This window comes from Trichechus manatus, unplaced genomic scaffold (genome assembly GCF_000243295.1).
Source record: "Trichechus manatus latirostris isolate Lorelei unplaced genomic scaffold, TriManLat1.0 scaffold00136, whole genome shotgun sequence".
NCBI classification, from domain to species: domain Eukaryota; kingdom Metazoa; phylum Chordata; class Mammalia; order Sirenia; family Trichechidae; genus Trichechus; species Trichechus manatus.
This window is the reverse complement of record NW_004444072.1, coordinates 856,833-880,840: the sequence shown is the minus strand read 5'-3', so window position 1 is coordinate 880,840 and position 24,008 is coordinate 856,833. Positions and strand designations below refer to the sequence as shown.

Below are 24,008 nucleotides of genomic sequence, written 5' to 3'. Positions count from 1 at the left end.
ATGTAAAAATTGTTGAATTGATGTGTGTTCTTCTGTGTATACCACCACCAACAACAAAAATAAAACACTTAATGTTCATCATCCCTGCGTATGTCTTTATACTTTTAGTACATTTATATATATATTCATTAACAGGTTTTAAACCTTCTGTAAATGATAATGTTACTACATATATCTTTTTTTGCAACTTTTTTTTTTTTTTTAAACATTAAGTTGTTGATTTAGTCATGTAGATACAATTTGGACTTTATTCACATTTTTACAAATAGCTCTATTTCATTAATTTTGTAGAATTTAATTATTGTATGACGATTTCTCCTTATTTACAAATATAATTTATTTCTAATTTTTTTCATATTACAAAAAAACACTGCAGTGAACATTTTTACACGTTTTTTTGTGGGAATGATTCTCAGTGGCCGACAGGAGGAGGAGGTGGTGGTGTTGGTAGTGTAAATCTTGCTCCCCAGGCAAACGTCTGGACGCACTTTTGGTTGTCATAATTGGAGGAAGAAGTTGTTACTGGCATCTAATGGATAGAGCCCAGGGATGCTGCTGAACATCTTACAATGCTTGGGACAGCTCTCCCCACCCCATCCACCTCCAAACAACAAAGTTCAAAATGACAATAGTGTTGAGTCTGAAAAATCCTACTCTAGAAGAATTGCAGGTTAATAAGTGATGCCTACCTGAAACCTTACTAGATATTGCCAAATTCCTCTCCAAAGTGTTAAAGATTTTGACTGACCTAGTTATTTTTCACTTATGTAATTTGTGTGTAATTTACTTAAATGATTATATTTTCTTGTGCTGTAATCAGGGTACTGTCCTGTTCCCTTTAGGCGGGGCATACATGGAATGTTCCCCCTCCATTTGGCAGCCTTAAGTGGTTTTTCAGATTGCTGCAGAAAACTTCTTTCTTCGGGTAAGTAGAACCCTGATTCTCATTCTTTGTCTCCCCAGTCCCCTACAGTTTAAGACTATCTCTTTAGCCTGCTTTTCCCAATTTACGTACACAGATGTGTTCAAAGGTGCATCATTCATTAGCCCCTCTTAGAAGGATGTTAGTTGGATCCTTTAATTTCAAGACTCAATTTTTTTCTTTGGCTCTGGGAATTTTTTATTTTCCAGTGATTTCCTCTCCTCTGTTAGTCAGGGAGTGGGGTGTGGAGTATTTCTAAAGCAGCTCCTGTATGGGGGATGGTGATCTTCCTGGATTGGCCCTTTATGTCTGGAAGCAAAGTATCTTCATTTGCATATCTTATTAGGCTTGGCTTCTTTTTTAAAAGCCAAGAGCCATTCTACAGTATCTTCTTCTAGGTTTGTGAAATTATTTATACCATATCTAATTACTGTTTAAAATACCAGAAGCATAGTTGCTTTTAAACAAAACAGAATCAATGGCATTCTATAAATATTATTATTAAACTATGACCTTATTAAATGCATGTAATCACTAAATATATAAGAAGACTTCATTGATTTTAAATGATATTCAATTACTCAATGTTAAGAAAGGTGAACAGTGTTGTATATTAACACTCATGTTTGCTGAAAGAATTATGGGTATGATTCAGTGAGATTAACATTATAGAATAAGACAGATACTTCCTCTGGGTTTTTCTTAATTATATTTTTTAAGCGAGTTAATTTTGTTTTGATTCTTTTTAATTTTGTGTGTATGTGTGTCCATAAGTATTCACATACCCATATATCCATGAAAAGGAGTGATAAAAATCTCTTTGCAATGTTGGTAACAATCCACACATAACAAAGCACTAACATACAATTTAAAGTGTACGGTTCATTGTTTTTTAATAATATTTACAGGGGTGTTGTAGCCGTCACCACAGTCAATTTTAAAACTCGCCCCCTTAAACAAACCTCATTTGTAGTCAGTTCCCATTACTCCTCTTCCTCCAGTCCTAAGCAACCACTACTCTCCTTTCTTCTCTGTAAATTTGCCTATTCTGGACATTTCATATAAATGGAATCACCCAAGATGTGGTCTTTTGTTACTGGCTTCTTTCTTTCACTTAGCATAATATTTTCAAGGGTCATCCATGTTATAGCATGTATCAGTACTTCATTTCTTTTTATTACTGAATAATATTCCATTGCATCCTATGACTTTTTAAACAAGCACTCTAGCACTTTTCCTAAAAGCTCCAATTTTTCAGTAGTAAATTTTTTATAGTATTGTTCATTATTAATTTCTTTTCTAATCACTAATTTTCTACCTATTCAGAATTCATAGTTTTGTTTAGGATTGGGGCAGGATGATTCTTGATGTTTCTTGACAGAATACTTTAATATACATTCATATAAGACATATTCATCCTTGTAGGATTTGATATAGATACCCCAGATGATTTTGGCAGGACCTGTCTACATGCAGCTGCAGCTGGAGGGTATGTTAAAGTATTTTTACATCGTTAAGAAAAAGATAGCTGATCATGGCAGTTTTTCTCTTATCTTTGTTTCTCTTTACTAATTCTGGGCTAGCACAAAGTAGGAAATAAAATACAACAGGAATGGTTTGGGAGAAGAAAATCCAAGGTGGCAGGAATTGCTCTTTTCATCTTCTACAGACTCAGTCATACACTGTTGGTGGGAGAGAAAGAATAAACCTACGAAAGGAAGTGTTGCTTTATATCAGAGAAAATAATTTCCTTGATAAATGAAAAAACTAATAAAATGATTTCTGAAAATGAATTTTTATAAAGGACATGTCCTCACATGAGAACATCAAAACATTGAGACTGTTTTGACTAATGCAGATATTCTTTAAGTAGAGAAATACGTTTTGTTTTGTTTTTATCATCATGACTTGAGGGGAAAATGTTGATGGTCTGGTTATGTATTGCCTCTACTCCGGACTAATATATAAGAAGAGGGAATCTTGAGATTGGAAGATTTTGGATTAAGTTTTAAATACTGCTACTGGGGAAACTAGGCAGTTAGTATGAATGAACCAAAACTCTTAATCTCTGAAAGCATGCTGCTAGTCTAACACTTCTGATAATTTAGAGCATAGATCTGTGATAAGCTATATAATTCATGATTACTTTCTAAAGGACATTTTAAAGAACTTTATTCTCAATGATGATTACTTTTAAAAATCACAGTAACTTCAGAGAACAGGTGTGATTAACCAAGAACACTACCAAGCCAGTCTCAGTTGTAGTGTAGAGATGGTTTGTGAACACATGAGTGGCTCCCCTTGTGGCTCACAGTGGCTCCCAAGCACACTGGAAACCTTTCAGTTTAAAACTAGCTTCATGTAAGTTACGTACAGAAGGACAACAGACAACATGAGTGTTCATTTGGCAGTTATAGCTTTCCTTGTAACTTAGTAAAGTGATGTTCAGGTTTATAAAAATTAAATTACAGAAATACTCGTGTAATGTATTCCCCTACAGTTTTAAAGTAGAGCATGCAGTATTATCCCACTTTTACCATCATTGGGAACATGATTTTATACTGATTCAAACCTTCCAGTTTCATTATAAAACCACTGACAACTAAGGTTTCTAATGTGTTTTTCCTGAATAGAAATTTGGAGTGCCTAAATCTTCTGCTGAATACTGGTGCAGACTTCAACAAAAAGGACAAATTTGGGAGGTAGGGTATAATACAGTTTTTCAGTAGAGCCTAATTTATTTTATTTACTTAATGACTTGCCTGACCTTCTAACTGGCTTATGAGAATTAACTGAATAATTTAGCATCTCTTGCATTGTGATCATGATTTACTGAGAGGCCCAACTATCTTAGGTATCTAGCACTGCTACAACAGAAATACCACGAGTGGGTGACTTTAACAAACAGAGATTTATTCTCTCACAGGCTAGAAGGCTGGCAATCCGAATTCAGGGCGCCAGCTCCAAGGGAAGGCTTTCTCTCTCTGTTGGTTCTGGGAGAAGGTCCTTGTCATCAATCTTCCCCTGGTCTAGGAGTATCTCAGCACAGGGACCCGAGTCCTAAGGACGTGCTCCACTTCCAGCTCTTCTTCCTTGGTGATAGGAGGTGCTCCTGTGTCTCTGCTCATTTCTCTCTTCTGTATCTCAAAAGAGATTGACTAATCTTGTAGATTGAGTTAACATCACTACCTCTAATCCTGCCTCATTAACACCTCATTAACATCATAGAGGTAGGATTTACAATAGATAGGCAAATCACATCAGATGACTAAATGGTGGACATTACACAAAATACTGGGAATCATGGCCTAGCAAAGTTGGCATACATTTTTGGGGGACACAGTTCAATCCATAACACCAACTAAAGTTGATAATTTCTGAATATTCATTATTACCCTTCTAAGCACCTCTATACATCTTGATACCACACGTCCCCTTCCATAATTACGTCATGGAAATGTAAAACCCCATGGCACCTATTTTCCTTCAAGAAATCACAACGCTTAGGGTTTAATAGTATAGTTCTTTCCCCCAAGTTATTCCTTTGTTAGAGACTCTACTACCCTTATCTGGATATAGAGCACTAGAAAGAGGGAGGAAATAAGTAATAAAAATATGTATGTATAGTTTTTCTTTCTCCTCTTCTGTAAGTCCCTTTCTCATTGCTCGGCCAATACTCTCTCACTGTTCAGTCCCAGGACTTATTGTTAGTAACATTTGTGGTAGCTACACTTAAAGTCACTGTTACCTGCTTAGTTTTTTAGAATAGGAGTTGACCCCCAGAGTGCATTAGAACCAGAGCCCTGGTGGTGGAGTGCTTAAGAGCTTAGCTCCTCACCAAAAGGTCAGCAGTTCAAATCTACCAGATGCTCCTTGGAAGCCCTATGGGGCAGTTCTACTCTGTCCTGTAGGATCGCTATGAGTTGGAATTGACTTGACGGCAGCGGGTTTGGTTCTGGTTTGCATTAGAATCATACGGGAAAGGATTGAAAGCAGTTTGGATTGGCTTGAAAGGTGGGGTTGGCAATATGAGTAAAATTGTTGTCAGAGTGTATGTCAGGGAAGGGTGTATGTCAAAAGGAAAAGTGTAGATGTGTGTTAGTACATGTAATGGGCAGTGCAGGAAGAGAAGCCAGTAGAATTATGTATGACAGAAAACAAGAACTGATATATAAGAAAAGAAAAACTACTATTTGACCCCATAATTACGTTGAGGAATGGACTACTCCTGTAAGCCTGCTAATGGGAGGAACTAAAGACCTGCAAAATAAAAAGGCACTTTGTTTGGCTTGGGAATACAGTATTTTTATAGATGATTTGCTTTTATAATTATATTTTATCCAGTTAGGTAATTTGTAGCATCTTAAGCATTCTGTTCTACAAATAGCAGGGAGAGCTTCTAAGCATATTCTAAATTTAGAGGCTTGAAAATAATTCAGAGCTATTTATGTTTTTTAAAATATCTCTATAGTATTATCCCATAAGGCAAAATAGTATTTTTCTGTCACATCATCATAGTTTGTACTCCAAAGACAGGGACTCCTATATTTAGTAACATTCTGTTTCTCTGCAGTAACCAGGAAGAAATCAGCTATAAATACCACCTTTTGAAATTAAAAAAACAAAAAACCTCTGAATAGTGAACAGTCTTCAAAACGATGCATTAATTAAGAAATCTGATGTTCCTGTTGAGCTCTATCATGCAAATAATATAACTAAGCATTCTTTTTAATGCTTCTGTTTTTCTCTTAGCTTTTATTCCTGTGCTGATACACAAACAGAGGCTGCTACCTGGAATATAGCCTCCTTGGAACATTTTTATTAGCATGGGAGAGGCTCTGTTAAAATGAACAAGTTTCTAAGCAAAATATGAGAGTGTAATTCATTTAAGAGATTGGGGGGTGGGGACCATGCTACTGTCTGGGGACCATGAAATAATTTTATGGTATTTCCATCTTATTTTCTTCTCTTAGAAGCTCTCTGCAACCTTACTTTTTCCTTCTAGTTTCCTGTCCAGCCCTCCAAAAGACTTAGTCTATGGCAGAAGTCAATCTAAAGCTCAGTATGAAGACCATATTTGTAACTGGGTAGTTTAAGAGTAAAATACACTTTTGTTTACTAGTGTATGTCCTTGGCTTTTGTTTTTCTATTAACTCGGGCTCAAAAGATCTCCACTGCACTATGCTGCTGCCAACTGCAATTACCAGTGCCTGTTTGCTCTTGTGGGATCAGGAGCAAGTGTCAATGACCTTGATGAAAGAGGCTGCACACCCCTGCACTATGCAGCTACATCAGACACAGATGGCAAGTAAGTATCATGTGGGTGAGAATGAAGGATGTTATTTCTATAAACTGGCATCTTCCATATGGATGGCTGTTTTATTGCAAATTTATATATCTTTTTTGTATTTTTTGTTAGGTTTATTTCCCTGAGTCTCTAGAATGGGAAATAGTTTCATAATTCCTAAATCATAGTTATTACTACCTGTTCCTATTCAGCAAACTGCTTCACTAACTGTACTGGTGGAAGAAAGATAAAGGTCCCTTCTCATTCTCTCTGCCAAAAGCACGTTTTAATTTAATATCACCTCCATGTTTTTTTCATGTCGTATATTCAGAGGCTGCAGTCTTAAGTATATCATGGGGGAAGGGAGAAAGGAGAAATATACAGGCAATATCATCAGAAGATTGGACAGAGTTGAACATAAGAGGTAGAGAGTTGAGATTTGCAGGGGATCCTTGCAAATTGGTATCTTAAAAAAAGGAGTAATTGAACTAGTAGAACCTGGCACATAAAAAGCCAAACCCACTGCTGTCAAGTCGATTCTGACTCACAGAAACGCTATAGGACAGAGTGGAACTGCCCCATAGGGTTTCCAAGGAGTGCCTGGTGGATTCGAACTGCCGACGTTTTGGTTAGCAGCCAAACTCTTCAACCACTATGCTACCAGGGTTTTCGCCTGGCACATAGTAGGTACTAAATACTGCTTAAACATTGTAAATCTTGGCCAAGAATGACTAGTGAGAACAAAAGAATGAGAGATGTAGTGACATTAAACAGTTGATTTGTTTTTTCTAAATTCCCAAGGATTTAATTCCCAGGAATAGGTTGAATAATAGGAGAATCTGTCATGATTAATTCATATATCTGCCAAAGCAAGAGTGAAATATTTTCTGAGAAACAAGCTCCATCATAGCTTCAAATTACTATTATTGAATAATATATGTGTCTTAATTATCTAGTGCTGCTGTAACAGAAATACCACAAGTGGATGGCTTTAACAAACAGAAGTTTATTTTCTCACAATTTAGGAGACTAGAAGTCAGAATTCAGAGCACCAGCTCTAGGGGAAGGCTTTCTCTCTCTGTCAGCCCTGGAGGGGAGGTCCTTGTCCCTTCAGCTTCTGCTTCCTGGTTCCCTGGGGATCTCCATGTGTCTTGGCATCTATCTTACCCCATCTCTCCTCTGCTTGCTTGCTTGTTTAATTTCTTATATCTCAAAAGAGATTGACTCAAGACACACCCTATGGTAATCCTGCCCCCATTAACATAACAAAGACAACCCATTCCCAAATGGAATTATAACCACAGGCATAGAAGTTAGGATTTACAACACATATTTGGGGGACACAGTTCAATCTATAACAGTGTGTTTGTTTTTAAATGATTGTTTATTAATCACCTGTCAGCATCACAGTTTCTGCTTTAAAAATCCCCACAGGGAAAGTTGTTTATATTTTGACACTCTGATGTTGAAGGACATACGGTAATTACAGTTCTCTGCCTGTGCACTCCTTCCTCACTTTCAGTGTAAATATTGGAAAAATACATCAAATCTTTACTGACTCATTCGACTAGTCACTCCCATTATCCTGATGCCTGCGTTAGCTGTAGACTGTGATGATTCAGCAAATCCTCTGAAGTGTTTTTATTTCACATGTAAGAATCCAGCAAATAAGTATATGGTTGCTATCACAAGAAACATTAAATATTAATAAAATCTCTTTGCTAGTTGAAGAGAGAGAGACTGTCTTTGAGCAAGATGGTTTAGGTTCCCTCCTATACTACGTGTTGTGTGTATGTATATGAAGTAGTAGGTGGGGGGTTTTTTTTTGTTTGCCTGTTTTGTTTTTGGGTGATGGTTAGCATTTTTCACAAAAATAGGATCACAGCTGGAGTATAGTGGGCTTGAAATTGTTAGATTTATTCCTAAGTATTTGATATTTTTATTGTAGGTATTTTCTACATCCCAGTGACCATTGTCTTCTGAGTTGGGCACCTAGGAAGGTTATATACAAACAGCTTGCACACTGCCTGAAATACATCCTGTTCTGGAAATACCCTCAGCTGGTTTATGAAACACCAAAAAATACTGGGCTTATTAAACTTTAGCATCAGATTTGTTGTTTGGTCACAAACAGTGATACCCAGTTTAAATAGTCTTCCTTATTCACCAGTCAGAATGGAGTCTACGACAACCAACAGCAATTCCAAAGTTTAACTTTTAGCTGTACACAGATACAGTCATGCACTGCGTAACATCCGTTGGACGTCTGACTGCATATACATTCCTAGTCACGTAAGATTATAATAGATTCAGAAATTCCAGTGGAAGAAGAGGACATAGCGAAATAGTCTGCTAAGTACGGAGATCCGATCTGCCTTTCACTAGCTTTCTGGGTCTGCCCCTAAGGCAGCAGAGGGAGGGGGCCCAGGCACCCATCCACTGCTGCCTGCCCAATAGTGCTGGCCTCAGGCAAGAACCAGATAGGTGCCACCAGAGCTGCTAGGGAGAACCCCCGCAAAGGCCACTGCCCAGCTCAGCCTGGGCGACCAGCCCAAGGCCGAGGTTCCTCTCACAGTGACGGCTGCCTAACGGTGGTCCTGGTCCAGGCCTTGGTGGTAGCAGGAGGAAGAGTAGGAAAGGTGGCTAGGGGAGGAGGCAGAGAAGGAGGTAGAAGAGTGGTGAGCAGGGGCTGGAGGAGTTTAAAGCCCATTAGCTGGGACTGGGAAGGCAGTCAAGGAGGAAGGAAGGGAAGGAAGCCGGCCAGCTGGATGGTGAGTGCACGCCACAGCAGGGGCCAAGTGCGGCTCTCAGAGACCAGGCGGTGACCACGCAGGACTGGTGCAGAGCCATTTTTATCAGAGTCCCTCATCTCGGCACTGGCGGCACAGGTCTCTGGCCACCTGGTGACTGTCTTGCACACCTCTCTCCTGTATAGAATATGGTGTTTGCATAACATCCAAATCACAATACGTTTCACAGAACATATTGTGGACGTTAGTCAACTTACAGACTTAAAATTTGCGCGTGAATAGAATTTAGATTATTTAGTTGGCATCACCACCCCCATCTACCAAATTAATAGCCATTTTACCAGAAAGTTGAAATGATTTGCCCAATATCACTGGTACCAAACTAGATCTAGAGGCAAATCTTTTAATTTCTAATCCAGCACTTTTTTTTTTTGCTACAGTAACAATAAAATTCATTAAAATCATAACAAATTGTGGGCCTTATAATGCTTTTTAAAATTATTATCCTCATTTTAATAGCACAAGAATTAAGTATCTCTTATGGGAAGACCTTTCTTATTACCTATATACCACTTTTACTCTGTTTATACTTGTCAGATCATTGAATTCAATCATGATTTCTTGTTTGTTTGTTTTTTTTCTTTTTAATACCGTTTCTTGAGCTTCCTGTTAAGAAATTATACTCCTGTGTTCTTTATAGGTAAGCAGTAGTATTGCCAACATTGTACGCTCACCAGCACTAAGAGTTTAGTCATATCAGACGTTAATTGAGTGGAACAGGTAGTGCCATAGATCATGATGATATGAAAAACAATGCCTGCTGACAGTCTTTGGAGATGACCGTTTTAAATAAAGAAAATTTTCTTACAAAGATTTTATTTGTATTTTTATGATACTTATAGTCAATGTCGTGTAAATAACAGGTTTGTGTAGTACAGATATGTTTATGATTTCTACATCCTTTGAGTGTAAGCAAAATTACCAGTTTTTAATTTGTTTTATCATTGGTTAAAATGGAGAATTTAGAATTTTGAGTGTGTTATTACTGTATATAGGTGCCTGGAATACTTACTAAGAAATGATGCAAATCCAGGGATCCGGGACAAGCAAGGATACAACGCAGTTCATTATTCAGCTGCTTATGGTCACCGCCTATGTCTTCAGCTGGTAAGGATCTCAAATTCTTGTGGAAGGACTTATATGAGTTTATATTATAGTGTAAAGAAAATGAGAATAAATGGATTAAGGATCATTCTGTTTTGCATGTTAACATTTTAAAGATCCATATACCTTTTAAATTCATACTTGCCTCAGTAAGATTTCTCTTTTTCCCTTCAAAAAGAAAGAAGGAAGAAATTAGATCCCTAGAGAGGGCTACTTACATCCTTCCCTTACATTACCCCATGTTTCTATCTACCATTTACTTCTCCTGCCTCCTTAAATAAATGTTTTCCAGAAGCTTCTTTAGAGCTGTGATTATGTCTTACGTGAGCAGTAAATGTCTTTGTGAAAGGAAGGGGTCCCTTCATGTATTTTGGGAATTCTGAAAGGCTCATTTATTTCAGTCTTTCCTGATAAAGGGAGACTCTACTTCTGCAAAAGAAATTTTCATTTCAGCTGTAGTCTCATTCTTGAATATGCACTAATTCACCCCACTTTGTGAAACCAAAAGAAAAGTAGGGGACAAGTTAAAAGATACTCAGGTATCTAATGAACCATAACTACCATGCCCTCCACCAGACTTAGCCCAGTACAACTAGATGGTGCCCGGCTACCACCACTGACTACTCTGACAGGAATCACGGTAGAGGGTCCTGGACAGAGCTGGAGAAAAATGCAGAACAAAATTCTAACTCACAAAAAAACCAGACTTACTGGCCTGACAGAGACTCGAGAAACCCCAAGAATATGGCCCCTGGACACCCTTTTAGCTCAGTAATGAAGTCACTCCTGAGGTTCACCCTCCATCCAAAGATTAGACAGCCCCATAAAACAAAACGAGACTAAAGGGGCACACCAGCACAGGGCAAGGACTAGAAGGTAGGAGGGGACAGGAAAGCTGGTAATAGGGAACTCAAGGTTGAGAAGGGAGAGTGTTGACATGTCGTGGGGTTGTTAACCAATGTCGTGAAACAATAATATGTGTAATAACTGTTTAATGACAAGCTAGTTCCGTAAACTTCCACCTAAAGTATAATTGAAAAAAAAAGATACTCAGATATGTAAACAGAGTCCTTTTACTTAGACTTACTTTATGAACTAGGTTAAACTGTTCTTCCCTTCAAGGGGAAATACAATTTAATAAGAATGGGTATAAAATAAAGAGGAAGTTGACATATTTAATACAGGATTTAGAACCCTGATACAGAAATAACACATTTTTTCTTAGGTATTATGGCATCTTCAGACTGAAACCTTAGTCCCATGTATACAGATTCGTGGTCTGTCTCTAGTAAAATTAATTCCTTAAAGGACTTGATTTTTTTGGAAGTAAAGTAAGCACAGGTTCAGAATAGAATTCCCCCAAGTTCCATATAAGTAAAGACCTACAGTTAACATTTCTCTCTTTCATATATACTAATACTTTCTAAACTAAACATTTTTGTTTTGAACTTAATTTCAGATTGCAAGTGAAACTCCTTTAGATGTTGTAAGTATTAGTCTTTCTTTCCCCTACCATTCAGAATATTTTATTTGGCATTTGGGAAGTAGACTAAACAATATTGAAAGATCTCTTCCATTTGCATGGTAAACTTTTCTAAGTCCAGTGATTCTGGCCAGCACGGCATTTTTTTTGAGATTCACTATCTATAAAGTAACCTTCCTTTACCTAGAAATTTGAAAAGTAAATTTTCTTTGCTCTCATTAAAACTGAAGCTGTTTTCTATAGCCCTGGGAACAAAGATAGTGACAGAAATCATGGATATGGGGCTCAAGGGTTGCTTACTTGGTGGCAGTTAAATAACATTTCCTCCAAGCTCTTAATCTGTGGTCCTTATCACACTATTAAGATGGTCCTGTTCTATAAGCTTGCTGAGTTAGTTTTTACAATGGTGTAGGATTTTTTCATACCTATTCGATTATCAGTTTATACTCTAAAATGGATTTGAACTTGGGGAAGGGGAATAATTAGTATATCTAAAAGTACCATGTCTCTTAGGGGTAGTGAGTTTATGTTAATAGGGGAGGAACAACTCAGAAAACAAGGGTGAGAACGGTTGCACAACTTGAATAATGCAATCAGTGTCACTGAATTGTACGTGAAGAAACTGTTGAATTGGTGTATGTTTTGCTGTCTGTATTTTCAACAACAACAAAATAAATACAATAAAAATAAAAGCTCCGTTTCTGACATTTAAAACGCCTCTTTTTTAGTTAATGGAAACTTCGGGGACAGACATGCTGAATGATTCGGACAATAGAGCGACAATAAGCCCTTTACACTTGGCTGTGAGTACTGCCTTCGTAGCCAACTTGATGGCTGGTTTACAAACACAATCTAATGTTCATTCAAACTAGTACCCTGAACTTTTGTTCTATAATATTTACGATGGAATTAAAACTTATAAAACTTCTTCGTTTCAGAGATTTCTTTAGTGCACTGTTTTTGTGTTTTTTAAGGGCCTACGCTAAGAGAGAGACTATACCTGTGACAATGAATTTAAAAATGAACTGCCCTAGTAGAATGGCTTCTAACTTGCTAAGCAGATGGTATAAGCAATTTCTGTGCTATCTCTACAACTTTTGGCTTACTTTGTGATCTTGAGACACTAGATATATGCTCACTGATCCTTAGATTGTACATACTATAGCATTTGGCTGTATGATCTGTAATGTGCCTTTTAGGTTAAGATTCCTCTGAATTTTTCACTGGAAGGTCAATCAGTAAGAGAAGGAAGGTTAGGAGAGAGTGTGACAATTCCTTAAATTATATATGAGAATGAATTGCGTTTGAAATTTTCAGCAGAGCCCAAATATTTGTTTGGAGTCCTGGTGGCACAGTGGTTAAGCGCTCAGCTGCTAATCAAAAGGTTGGCCATTCAGATCTACCAGCTGCTCCTTGGGAACCCTATGGGATAGGTCGTCTCTGTCCTGTAGGGTCACTATGAGTCAGAATCGACTGACAGCAACAGGTTTGGTTATTTTTTTATTCTTAAATTTAGGAGTCCCTGGGTAGTGCAAACAGGTAAGCACTCAACTGGTAGCTGAAAGTTTGGCGGTTCAAACCCACCCAGAGGCACCTCGGACGATGCCTGGCTATCTGCTTTCAAAAGATTACAGCCTCAAAAACCCTATGGAGGGAGCAATTCTGTTCTGCACGCATGGGGTCACCTGAATTGGAATTGACTCAACAGCAACTGACAATAACATACTTAAGTTAACGTGCTGCACTTGAGTTCCATGATCCATTTAGTTGTTTCTTATCACCTGTACTGTTACTTTTTACCTTAACATTCTCCTTGCAGATGTTCTGACACTTTGACACAATGACATTTAATTTTCTGCTATCTTCTGCTCCCTTTCTCCCAGCTAGTACTTCTGTCATGTTCTCAGTAACTAAGAAGGTATGCTGAAGCCTCTATTTCCTTGCCCTTTGAGTCCTTGGAAACCTATCACCCCTTTCAGGCTGGAGGAAATAGTCATTTTTCTATTAGTGCTAAGAAATTAAGTCTTAGCAGATGACTAGGCAATTCTTGCATTGGCGTCATTGTTCTCATCATAATAGCACTGTCATTTGTTAAGCACTTACTAGCTGCCAGACTAAGTATTTTGCCAAGTCTTTGAGTGCACTGTCTCAAAAACTCTAGGAAGGTTAAGTAGTTTACAGATAAGGGATTGTAACTTCAGAGAAGTTAAATAACTTGTCTAAAATCTGACAGCTATGAAATGGCAGGGCTCAGTCTCTCAGGTTCCAAAGCACTGTTGTTTTCCTGAGCATTTCCAACAATACTAGGTCCTCAAATTGTTCTGTCAGATAGTATTGCATGATCAAATAAGTTTGGAAATGCTTCTGTTTCCCCCTCTTGGAGATTCAATATCCATTGCCGTGGAGTTGATTCTGACTCATAGTGATCGTATAGGACAGAGTAGAGCTGCTCTTTAGGGTTTCCAGGGAGCAGCTGATGGATTTGAACTGCCAACCTTTTGGTTAGCAGCCGAGCTCTTAACCACTGCACCACCAGGGCTCTGGAGAGTCAGTAAATATCAGCATGTTAAAGGCTCCAAAAAGTCTTGCAATCTGTAGGGCTCTCTTACTAACTTAATTTTTAAAATGGTAAGATGATAGTTTATTTAGAATATTTATGTTTATGTCCTTCTCCCCACTCCATTGCCCCCCAGTTTGGCAGGTTTCCTTCTTTGCACGTACAAGTTAACAATGTACTCTACATTGGAATAGTATTTTTAAGTTGAAATGGAAACAGTTTTTTGATTTAGCAGGTAGACTCCGTGAACTGTGATTATGCCACCACTTTTCGTTTTGTGTCTATCCCAAAATTACTTGGAGTGATTTTCCTTTCAAACTCCCCCATCCAGGATAACTTGGTGCAGTGAAAACACACTGGTCTAGGGCTCAACGAACATGATATTGACTCCTGGCTTCACACGACTTACTAGGCATGCAGGTTCCTGCCCTCAGCAGGTTCCAACTTTCAGTCCTTTACAAGGATATTATGAGGGGAAGAACCCTCTGACAAATCATTGTGGCTCCTAGTCATCCTTCTTTTTCTCCTCATCATCTTCATCTTTGTCATCGTCATCATCTTGCATCTTCTATTTTCTGATACACCATGTTTCTCAAAGCTCATTCTTTTAGTAGCTTAATCTCATTGATCTGATTTTGAGGAACAAGATTAGATGTGATCCTGGGACAGTGCAGTTCACCGATCTACAGTCACTTTAAACTTGGAGATAGTCAAGCATATGTCCTACACAGAAGTATCAGAGATCAGTAAGGCCCAGAGCAACTTCATGTGTTGTTGGTACTTTCTGACATTTTCCACAAGAAATAGGTTTAGAACTCTTTGATGTAGTATAGAGCCCTCTTCTAGCTAAGTTACTTTTTTTTCAGATTAGAAGGAAGTGAGAGCTCAAGTACAGTAGAATTTTACAGGTTTTTCACTTTACAGTGAAAAGTTCTCATGTGATAATTTACCGACCTAGTAAGCCGTAAGTCAGGATGGTATCAGAAAATGACTGGTGAAGGTCCCTTAGCTGCAAAGTAGTGGTATGAGTAAACTAGATAAAATGTTCCATTTCATACTGAGGCTGTGTCTTGTAATTACTTTGTCCTGCAAGTAATAGATGTTCAGTTGACATGCTGGTTGTTAAGAATAAATCATCTGGAAAACCCCTTATCAGACCGTAAAGCAGTAGGCTTCAGTCTGACAGATCTTCAGATCTTCTTGCTATCTTGTGCAGCTAGCACAACGCCTGGTACATGGCAGATATTTAAGCAAGTCTCATCCCAAGTATTTTGGTGCTGAAGGAAGGTTTATTTTTGAGATATAGCATCTTATGGAGTGGGTGCAGTTGCTTTAATTTAAGAAGTCAGAAGACTAGAGCACTGTTGCTGCTTTTGGACTTAGAATCAAAGCCATAATTGAATCCATGTCACACATCTGTTAAATATCTGCCATGGACCATGCATTTGCATATTCATTAAAAGATCATCTGTCATCTGAGCTTTTATTATTTGCAAAATAGCCATTCGCTAATCCTGTAGCCTACTATGCTGACAGTTAGAAAAATCTATAGTTAACTTTCTGAATTCCCAATACAGAAATTTTGGATTATGTCCATAATAATAATGTGAAGACAAATGTACTACTTCTTTTATACTTTCTAAAGTATTTGGTCTAAGTCACTCTAGATATGCATTTTTTTAATTTACATTTTTATTTTCTTTCTAGGCCTATCATGGTCACCATCAAGCCCTGGAAGTGCTGGTACAGTCTTTGTTAGATCTTGATGTGAGAAATAATAGTGGAAGAACACCCTTGGATCTTGCAGCGTTTAAGGGCCATGTTGAATGTGTGGATGTACTTATTAATCAGGGAGCTTCAATCTTAGTAAAAGATTACATTTTAAAGAGAACACCTATACATGCTGCAGGTATACCAAATATTATGCCTGATTTATCACTTTTCACCTAATTTTCTTTTCTTTTTCAATTTGTAGAATATATTACTCCTGTTAATTGTCCTAACAATGTTGTTAACTTGAAATGGTAGAATGATTGTATTCTTAGGGAAAAAGTCAACAGAAGAATTATAATCGCTTAAAAAAATCATTATCTGCTTTAGAAACTGGGTTTATATAATACTCTTCTGAGATACTTTATCAACAAAATAATGCAGTATGTTTTCACTTTCTGATAGAAGTTGTTTTAGATTGCATTATGCTTTCATTTAGCAATTGGTGTACATTATGACTTATTTGTATCAGTGTGCACTGCATTAAACATTTTTTAAGACAAGATTTAAGGGCACCCACATTGTTCGAGACCTCCTCCATGATGTTGATTTTGTTGGTGGTGTAGATGTGTGCAAAGATCTGTAACCAACTCGTAATGACTTGATACTAGTTGTGTGTCTCTAGCAGATGCGGACTCACAGCCATGCTGTGGGAATTACTACTAGCAGTGAAATGAACACTAAACAGTTCTCATCTAAAATAACCAGAACTACTAGAATGTAAGAAATCCTGACAAAGTATTCTCTCATCCCAATAAGGCTATCTTTATATGATTGGAGTCATTTAGCTTAGTCTGTTTGTGCAGAGTGATTCTGAAGAACACATTTCAATATAGGTCTTGGACTTTGCTTCTAGTCCCACTGTTATCCCAGAGCAGCCTTTTAGAAACTATCAGATATTCAAGAGCCCAGAGACAAATTTAATAATAGATTAATGAATGTATACATATAAACTGCTATATGGTATGAATAAGAGTTCAAAATGCTATTATTTTCTATTATCCTGAAAAAGAGTGAAGTTATATATCAGTCTGCAACTAGAAAAATAATATTGTAGCCACAGATCATTTGCAGAACTAATTGAGGGCTTTCGTGGAGTGTTTGCACTCTTTTTGTTGTTGTTGCTGAGAAAATACACAGCAGAAAATATATTAATTCAACGATTTCTGCATATACAATTCAGTGACATTGATTACATTCTTCAAGTTGTGCAACCATTCTCACCCTCCTTTTCAGAATTGTTCTTAAGAGAGTATAATGCTCAAGGCAGACATTCTTTACCAATTAAGCTAAACTGTCGTTTGGATTAAAGAAGACTTTGGGGATATTTGACTGCACTCTTCACAAATAAATATTGAACCAAGCCGCTAGCCAGTGCCTTAGAAAGGTTAACCAGTGCTGTACAGACCAACACAACTCTTACCCATGGAAAGAGTTATAGGTTACTGTTAGCACCTGCCTTTCAATAAATGCAGGCCTTGGTTCTATAGATGCATTTCAAATTTGGAATTCTACTAAGTGTCATCTCATTACTCCTGTGTCACGAAAAAATCACTGGGATTGTTTCTGGAGGTTAAGCAGTTTTTTTCCCACAGTGATATCTTGAGCTTAGATGACACAAAAACTTATCAGTAGCTGCTGTGCACTTAGTGTAAGTGAATTGATAAAAAATAATAATAATAATGAGCCAAACACAACCTCCCTGAACCATCCCTAAGTGGTGTGACACTGTTGCTGATTACTAAGTTGCTGGCAGAGTGCAGCATACAGATAGGGAGAAAAGGGTGATTTTGAGCCACAACTCTTAGTAACTTTTAGAATTTAATATAGCTGTTAGAAAGTATTGTAGCGTATTAGGCATCTAGCATGCTTTCACTAGTATTGTCATCTTTTAGGAAGACTAGTGATACACATTTCTTTTTACATCATTATGTAGCTTATATATATATTTCTTTAAATTTCAAACATTATTATACTTAATGGGTGGGACCTAAATTTTACAGAGGATGTAACTTAAAAGCTTACTGTTTTCTTTGGGCCACTTCTGTTTGTACCATTGCTTTATGCATGTCGATATATAAATGCATTCTTTAGATATATCATTTTTTCTTCTATTGTGTATGTGTCAATGTGTCATTTAGGTTTTTTTTTTTCCCAGCTATAAGTAACAGAGTATTCAACTAAAAGTGGCTTAAATGGCAGGGGTTTAGTCTCTCAAAGAAAATGTCCAGAGATGAGACACACAGTTCCAGGGTTAGATGATTCAGAAATGGTATCAGAGCTCTGGATCGGATACTCTTTTATTTGCCTGTCTTTGCACTCGTGTTGCAGTATGGCTGCTGCTGCTTTACAGGGTCACATCCAGAAGCAGCAAAGAAGACGGGATTTTCATTGACAGGGATAAAAATATTTCCCAGAAACTCTCCTAACATCTTACAGTCTCAGTGGTCAGAACTGGATCATGTGTTCACCTTGAAACCAGTTGCTGGCAAAGGGGAATGAGGCCTCTACAATTAGCTTGGTCTAATCATGATTTCATCCCTAGGGCTGGAGCCCCGACCACCGTTCTTGACCACATTGTCACCACCAGAGAGCTAAATAAAGTGAGCGTTCTATTAGCAAGTTAGATGATGAGGAATGGCTGCTGGGTAGGCAGTCTATGCGCCTGCTGTGACGTACCATGAGAAATTTATATATATTCAGCTTTGTCAACAAAGACAGTAGAAAGTTTCTTTGATGTGCCTATGAATTTTCTTTCTTGAATATTAAATTCAGTGAAACTCTCCAAAAATTATATCCTAGAAAAATGTGCTTGAAGATGGACGCTTTCTAGCTTATCATTATTAAAAAATTTTAATTGCATTTTACAGCAACAAATGGTCATTCAGAATGCTTGCGGCTATTAATAGGAAATGCAGAACCACAGAATGCAGTAGATATTCAAGATGGAAATGGACAGTAAGTTTTAATAATTTTTAAATTATTTTTAAGATGTTTGTTGATCTTCATACTTTTGCCTCTGTAATAGTGAAATTTGTCATAGAATGTAACTGAGTATTATTATATATAGTTTTTGATTTAAATATACTTTAAGGTTGCATCACAAAATGACATATTTAGAAAATAGGCATGACACTGTTCGTTACTCATAGAATGAACTCAGTAAGCAGTAGCACCGAACCTCTTTTGTTGCTCAGGACTCCTCTGATGCTGTCTGTTCTCAATGGGCACACGGACTGTGTTTACTCACTGCTGAACAAAGGAGCAAATGTAGATGCCAAAGACAAATGGGGAAGGACAGCATTGCATAGAGGGGTAAGCGGAAACATTCCCATTGCCTTTTGAGAAGCTTTTATGACCTCATATTACCTTGAACTGAACTAGGATGTGTTTAGTTTTCTTCATTAAATTTTTACCACATAATCTTTACTGGGTTTTTTTTCTCTTCTTTTTGTTGTGTTTTAGTAAATTTTAATTTTTGAGCCCAAATTTTGAACAACTACAAAGCACAAATTAATCCGGGGAACAATGATGTTGGCACAAAATTTCTAAAATACTGAGTAGTTGACATGTAGCACCCACCATAATATATTTGACTGCATGCAAATTGTTTTTCTTTCAGGCAGTTACAGGCCATGAAGAATGTGTAGATGCATTACTTCAACATGGTGCTAAGTGTTTACTTCGGGATAGCAGGGGGCGGACGCCAGTACACTTGTCAGCTGCTTGTGGACACATTGGTGTTCTTGGAGCCCTTTTGCAGTCAGCAGCATCTATGGATGCAAATCCAGCCATAGTAGACAATCATGGATATACGGCACTTCACTGGGCTTGCTACAACGGTTAAGTATACAGATACAAACCTGCAATAAATGCCTATTATGTACCAAGCAGAGACAGCTAACTATAATGCATATTAATTGAGATATTAATGAGAATGACGTGTTCATAAGGCAGTCTTAAAGTTCAAGATTAATGGGAAGCCTAGGAATAATCTATGTGTAATTATGTCTCACTCCTGTCCTTTGTCATGCTAAAGCTAAGACACTGCTGTCAAAGACCCTTAAGCCCTGACTAAGTCTGACATTTTTCTTACACCTTTGCTTCAACAAGTATTTTTTCATTTTTAAGAAGCTTTTGTAACATTTATTATTTCCAGTGCTTTTTATATGTTTGTATTGTGATTGTCTTTTTTACTTTCTGAATGCAGTTGTACTAGGAAAAAAGACAAGGGAGAAATGATGAAATGCATCACAATCTAAACTGAAATCTGTGTGTTTTCTGAGCACATCACAAGATAAAACCCTTATGTCAACATTGGCATTCATACTCAGTGTTTTAAAGGAATAAAATCTTAACAGATCATAGAAGTAGAAACTTTCATGGGTTAACTTTACTACATGATTAGAGCAGAATTATTTTTAGCTTCCTAGAGGTTCACAGTCATATTTATTCTTTTTAGTTAGACTCACAAAAGATCATTCAGGAAAACATAAATATGTTTAAGGTATAATGCAGTTGGGCTTATGAGATGGTCATTAATTAAAATAATTTAAGTAATAAAGTGTGTTGAGATATGTTAATTTTTTTTTTCCTTGCATAGGGCCATAGATTTGATCATCTTAGAAAACTCTCTCCAGGTACATTACATGCAGTGTAAGCATCAGTCCTGTCAACATTTGGGCCTAGGGCTTTAGGAGGGAAAGGAGGTTTTTTTAATTTGTTTTGAATTTCAGTGTTGAATTAAGGTTAATGTCACTTGTGACAGCCGTCTAGAAAACTGTAGTTCACAGTTCTAACAAATTTCCCTCAAAATGTAGAGAAAATATAAATTTCCCCTTTATATAAATATCCACTTGATAAAAAATACAGTATTGTTCTAAAATTCAGCTGAATGGCTTGTCAGAGTTGAGGTTTTCTGTCTTTCTGTAATATGCTGCTTAATGGTTCTTTCACTGGGAGCCATTCTGACAGATGATGGTGGGTTTTAGTGAAGAAGGAGAAATCTGAATCTTGTCATACACAAAAAAAAACCAAACCAAACCTGTTGCCGTCGAGTCGATTCTGACTCAGTGTGACCCTATAGGACAGAGTAGAACTGTCCCATAAATATTTCCATATGTACTTTCTAGATACAATATTTTTATTTTCGTATTAATCCTTGTGCCAGAGTTGAGAGATCTACTCTTTTGCTGTGAAAAAGTTTTGGGCTGTTCTTTAGGATGCTTCTGTGATTACTGTTGATTATCTACTCTGAGTACTCTGATGGTACCACAGAAAGCTTGGGTAGTTTAATGTATTGCTAATTCGAAAGCTTAGTTTAGTTTAGTTTCATTTTTACTACCTCAGATCCTTAGCCAGAACAGTTTTGAAAACTGTAAATTGTAACCTTTGGGTTTTGACTTCTCTTTTCATTTTTTTAACTCACTAGAGTTGGTATTTAATGACTGTAGTGAAGTGGCCAAAGAATGGTCCTGAGTCATAGAAGGTACTGTATTTTGCCACTGGAAGCTGGTTTGTTTTTATGCTGTAGTTGACATTTTACAAATACAAAGAATACCTGAACCATCTAAAAGCATCCATAGATGTGAATTTTATTTATTTAAGAAGTCAATGAGATAAAACTATTCAGAAGCAAAAACGTGTATTCTTTTTTTTTTAATGTATCAGTGAGAATTAGCCATTCAAAATTCAGACAGTAATGATATTTTTCTTCCAACAAGGCAGATCATTTTGTTGTAAATATACTGCTGTACTATTCTTCAGAGAGTTGCTCTATTTTAACATTTCCTGTCAGGTCTATATGGAGATCACTGTTTCCCTAAAGTTGAATTCCTACTCTATCACTGCTGAATTTAGACTCTCTAAGCACGTTTTGTACAAGAGACAGAATTTTGCATGAACTGCATGCCTGGTTGCCATTTAAAGATCAACAGATGTGTCTCATTTCCAGACCATAGCAAAATTGTGATGATTCTGAATTGATCTGGAAAGAATTAAACATACGTTGACTGTGTGCAATAAGGGACCATAGAGGTAGTCTAAAATTAATACCATATTTATAGAGAAAAGCCTATTTTATAATTTGGCATTCTGAGAGTAAAATGATTTTACTTTTTGACTAGTAATTATTGTATGGCTGGAAAGAAAATGGGAAGCACTCCAACAGAACAGAGCAACCTTACTCTCAAAATGGAATTATGGCCAGGTTTTAGAAAAGAACTGGCTATACATACTAAACTTTAAAGTTCAAAATTTCAGTTTATGTAAGCAATCATAGAACTTGAGTACTTACATTATCTCATTTGTTCCTTTTTTAAATTTATCAATTTTTCTGAAGCTTTAAGCATCCTGAGACTATCCCTCTGAAACATGAGACGAGACCAACTTTATCATTCTGTCTTTTGTAAACTAGGAGACAAAGTGATGAGACTGTCAGCATCTTATCACCCAGTAATGATTGCTGGAGGCAACCAAGAGTCCCAAGACTCCCTTTTGTCAGTCTGCACTCTACTAAGACAGTGGTTCTCAAATCATTAGGTCTCTGGACCCCTTTACACTCTTAATTTACTGTGAAGCCCAAAGAGCTTTCATGTAATGTCAGTATAGCTATTGATATTAACTGTGGAGCCCTGGTGGTGCAGTGGTTAAGAGCTACAGCTGCTAACCAAAAGGTTGGCAGTTCGAATCCACCGACCGCTCCTTGGAAACCCCATGGGGCAGTTCTGCTCTGTCCTGTAGGGTCACTATGAGTCAGAATTGACTTGACAGCCATGGGTTTGGGTTTTACTATGTATTGATTTATTTGTAAATAACAATATTAGACCCATTGCATGTTAATATAGATAACATTCTTACGAAGACTAACGTTTGCCCCCCACTGTTTGTTTTTCTAAATGAGAAGAGTGGCAAATCTCTTTAATGGCTGGCCTGAGAAAAGGCAGTTGGATTTTCATATCTGCCTCTGCATTCAATCTTTTGTGATACCACAAAAATGGAAGGGTCGTAAATCAATATGGATAGCTTTGCAATGTTACTTTTTTGTAATGAGTTAACATTCAGAGAAATGTCATTAAAGCAGGATTTTTCATCCTCAGCTCTGTTGATATTATGGGCCAGATTCTTTGTTTTGAGGGGCTTTCCTGTACATTGCAAGATGTTTAGCAGCACCCCTGGCCTTTAGCCCTTAGATGCCAGTAGCAAATCACTTGTAATAAGCAATATTATCTCCATACATTATCAAATGTCCCCTGAGGGGAGAGGCAAGGTCACCTCCAATTGAGAACCACTGGATTAGACAAAACAACTGACAGAAGATGCGGCACAATTACAGGTTTTCTAAAAAAAAAAAAATTGTCCTGGTAAAAAGAATTATAGAATAAAGACTGAGTTGAACTATTGTTTGAGAATGTTAGCGTAATTTAAAAAGAAAAGGAAATATAGTATTTATTAGCCAAATATTAAACAATGAAAATAAATAAAGAGGCTATAGGTAAGAATCTTATTCATTCCTAAAGCAGATCCTAAGTGACAAATGGACTAACGGAAGCAACATTTTCTTTGCAGCAATTAGTACGTCAGCTGGGGTATTTTTACTAAAAGCCTGGCTTTGAACATTAGGTTAAGAAATTGTGAGGTTTTCAAAGTTCCTTTCTTTGAAGTGGCTATTAAAATTGTGAGACTTATGTCTGTTGGTAGTCAATGTACTTGACCTTGGGTCCTTGGGGGACTCAAACCTCCAGCCTTTCGGTTAGCAGCCGAGCACATTTGTGAGGCAATTTGTGGGACAATTTCCTAGAAATGATATTGCTGGGTTAGAGTCCCCACAGAGATGCCTCTGATGAAAGGCCTGGAGATCTACATCTGGAAAATCAGCCATTGAAAACCCCATGGAGCACAGTTCTACTCTGACACACGTGGCATCACCATGAGTCAGAATCAACTTGATGACAACTTTTCCCACAAATATGCTTGTAAAAACATACCAGGATATGTACTGGAATGTTTCATTACAACATTGTTAATAATATCACAAAGAAAAAAAAAAAACCCTAGCAATCACCTGGAAATCCATA

The 24,008-nt window shown here is 37.2% G+C and overlaps 1 protein-coding gene across 13 annotated transcripts in view; it reads left to right on the top strand.

Annotated features, from left to right (window-relative positions):
- ANKRD28 (ankyrin repeat domain 28) overlaps positions 1 to 24,008 on the top strand; it is a 202,345-nt gene that overhangs the window by 166,312 nt on the left and 12,025 nt on the right. For all 13 annotated transcript variants that reach the window (XM_023739519.1, XM_023739522.1, XM_023739521.1 and 10 more), the window contains 11 exons: positions 843 to 925; positions 2,348 to 2,411; positions 3,556 to 3,624; positions 6,090 to 6,230; positions 10,015 to 10,126; positions 11,583 to 11,609; positions 12,335 to 12,409; positions 15,871 to 16,072; positions 18,804 to 18,891; positions 19,131 to 19,248; positions 19,556 to 19,775. In XM_023739519.1, coding sequence (XP_023595287.1) covers positions 843 to 925; positions 2,348 to 2,411; positions 3,556 to 3,624; positions 6,090 to 6,230; positions 10,015 to 10,126; positions 11,583 to 11,609; positions 12,335 to 12,409; positions 15,871 to 16,072; positions 18,804 to 18,891; positions 19,131 to 19,248; positions 19,556 to 19,775 — 1,199 coding nt within the window. The remainder of the gene's footprint in view (positions 1 to 842; positions 926 to 2,347; positions 2,412 to 3,555; positions 3,625 to 6,089; positions 6,231 to 10,014; positions 10,127 to 11,582; positions 11,610 to 12,334; positions 12,410 to 15,870; positions 16,073 to 18,803; positions 18,892 to 19,130; positions 19,249 to 19,555; positions 19,776 to 24,008) is intronic.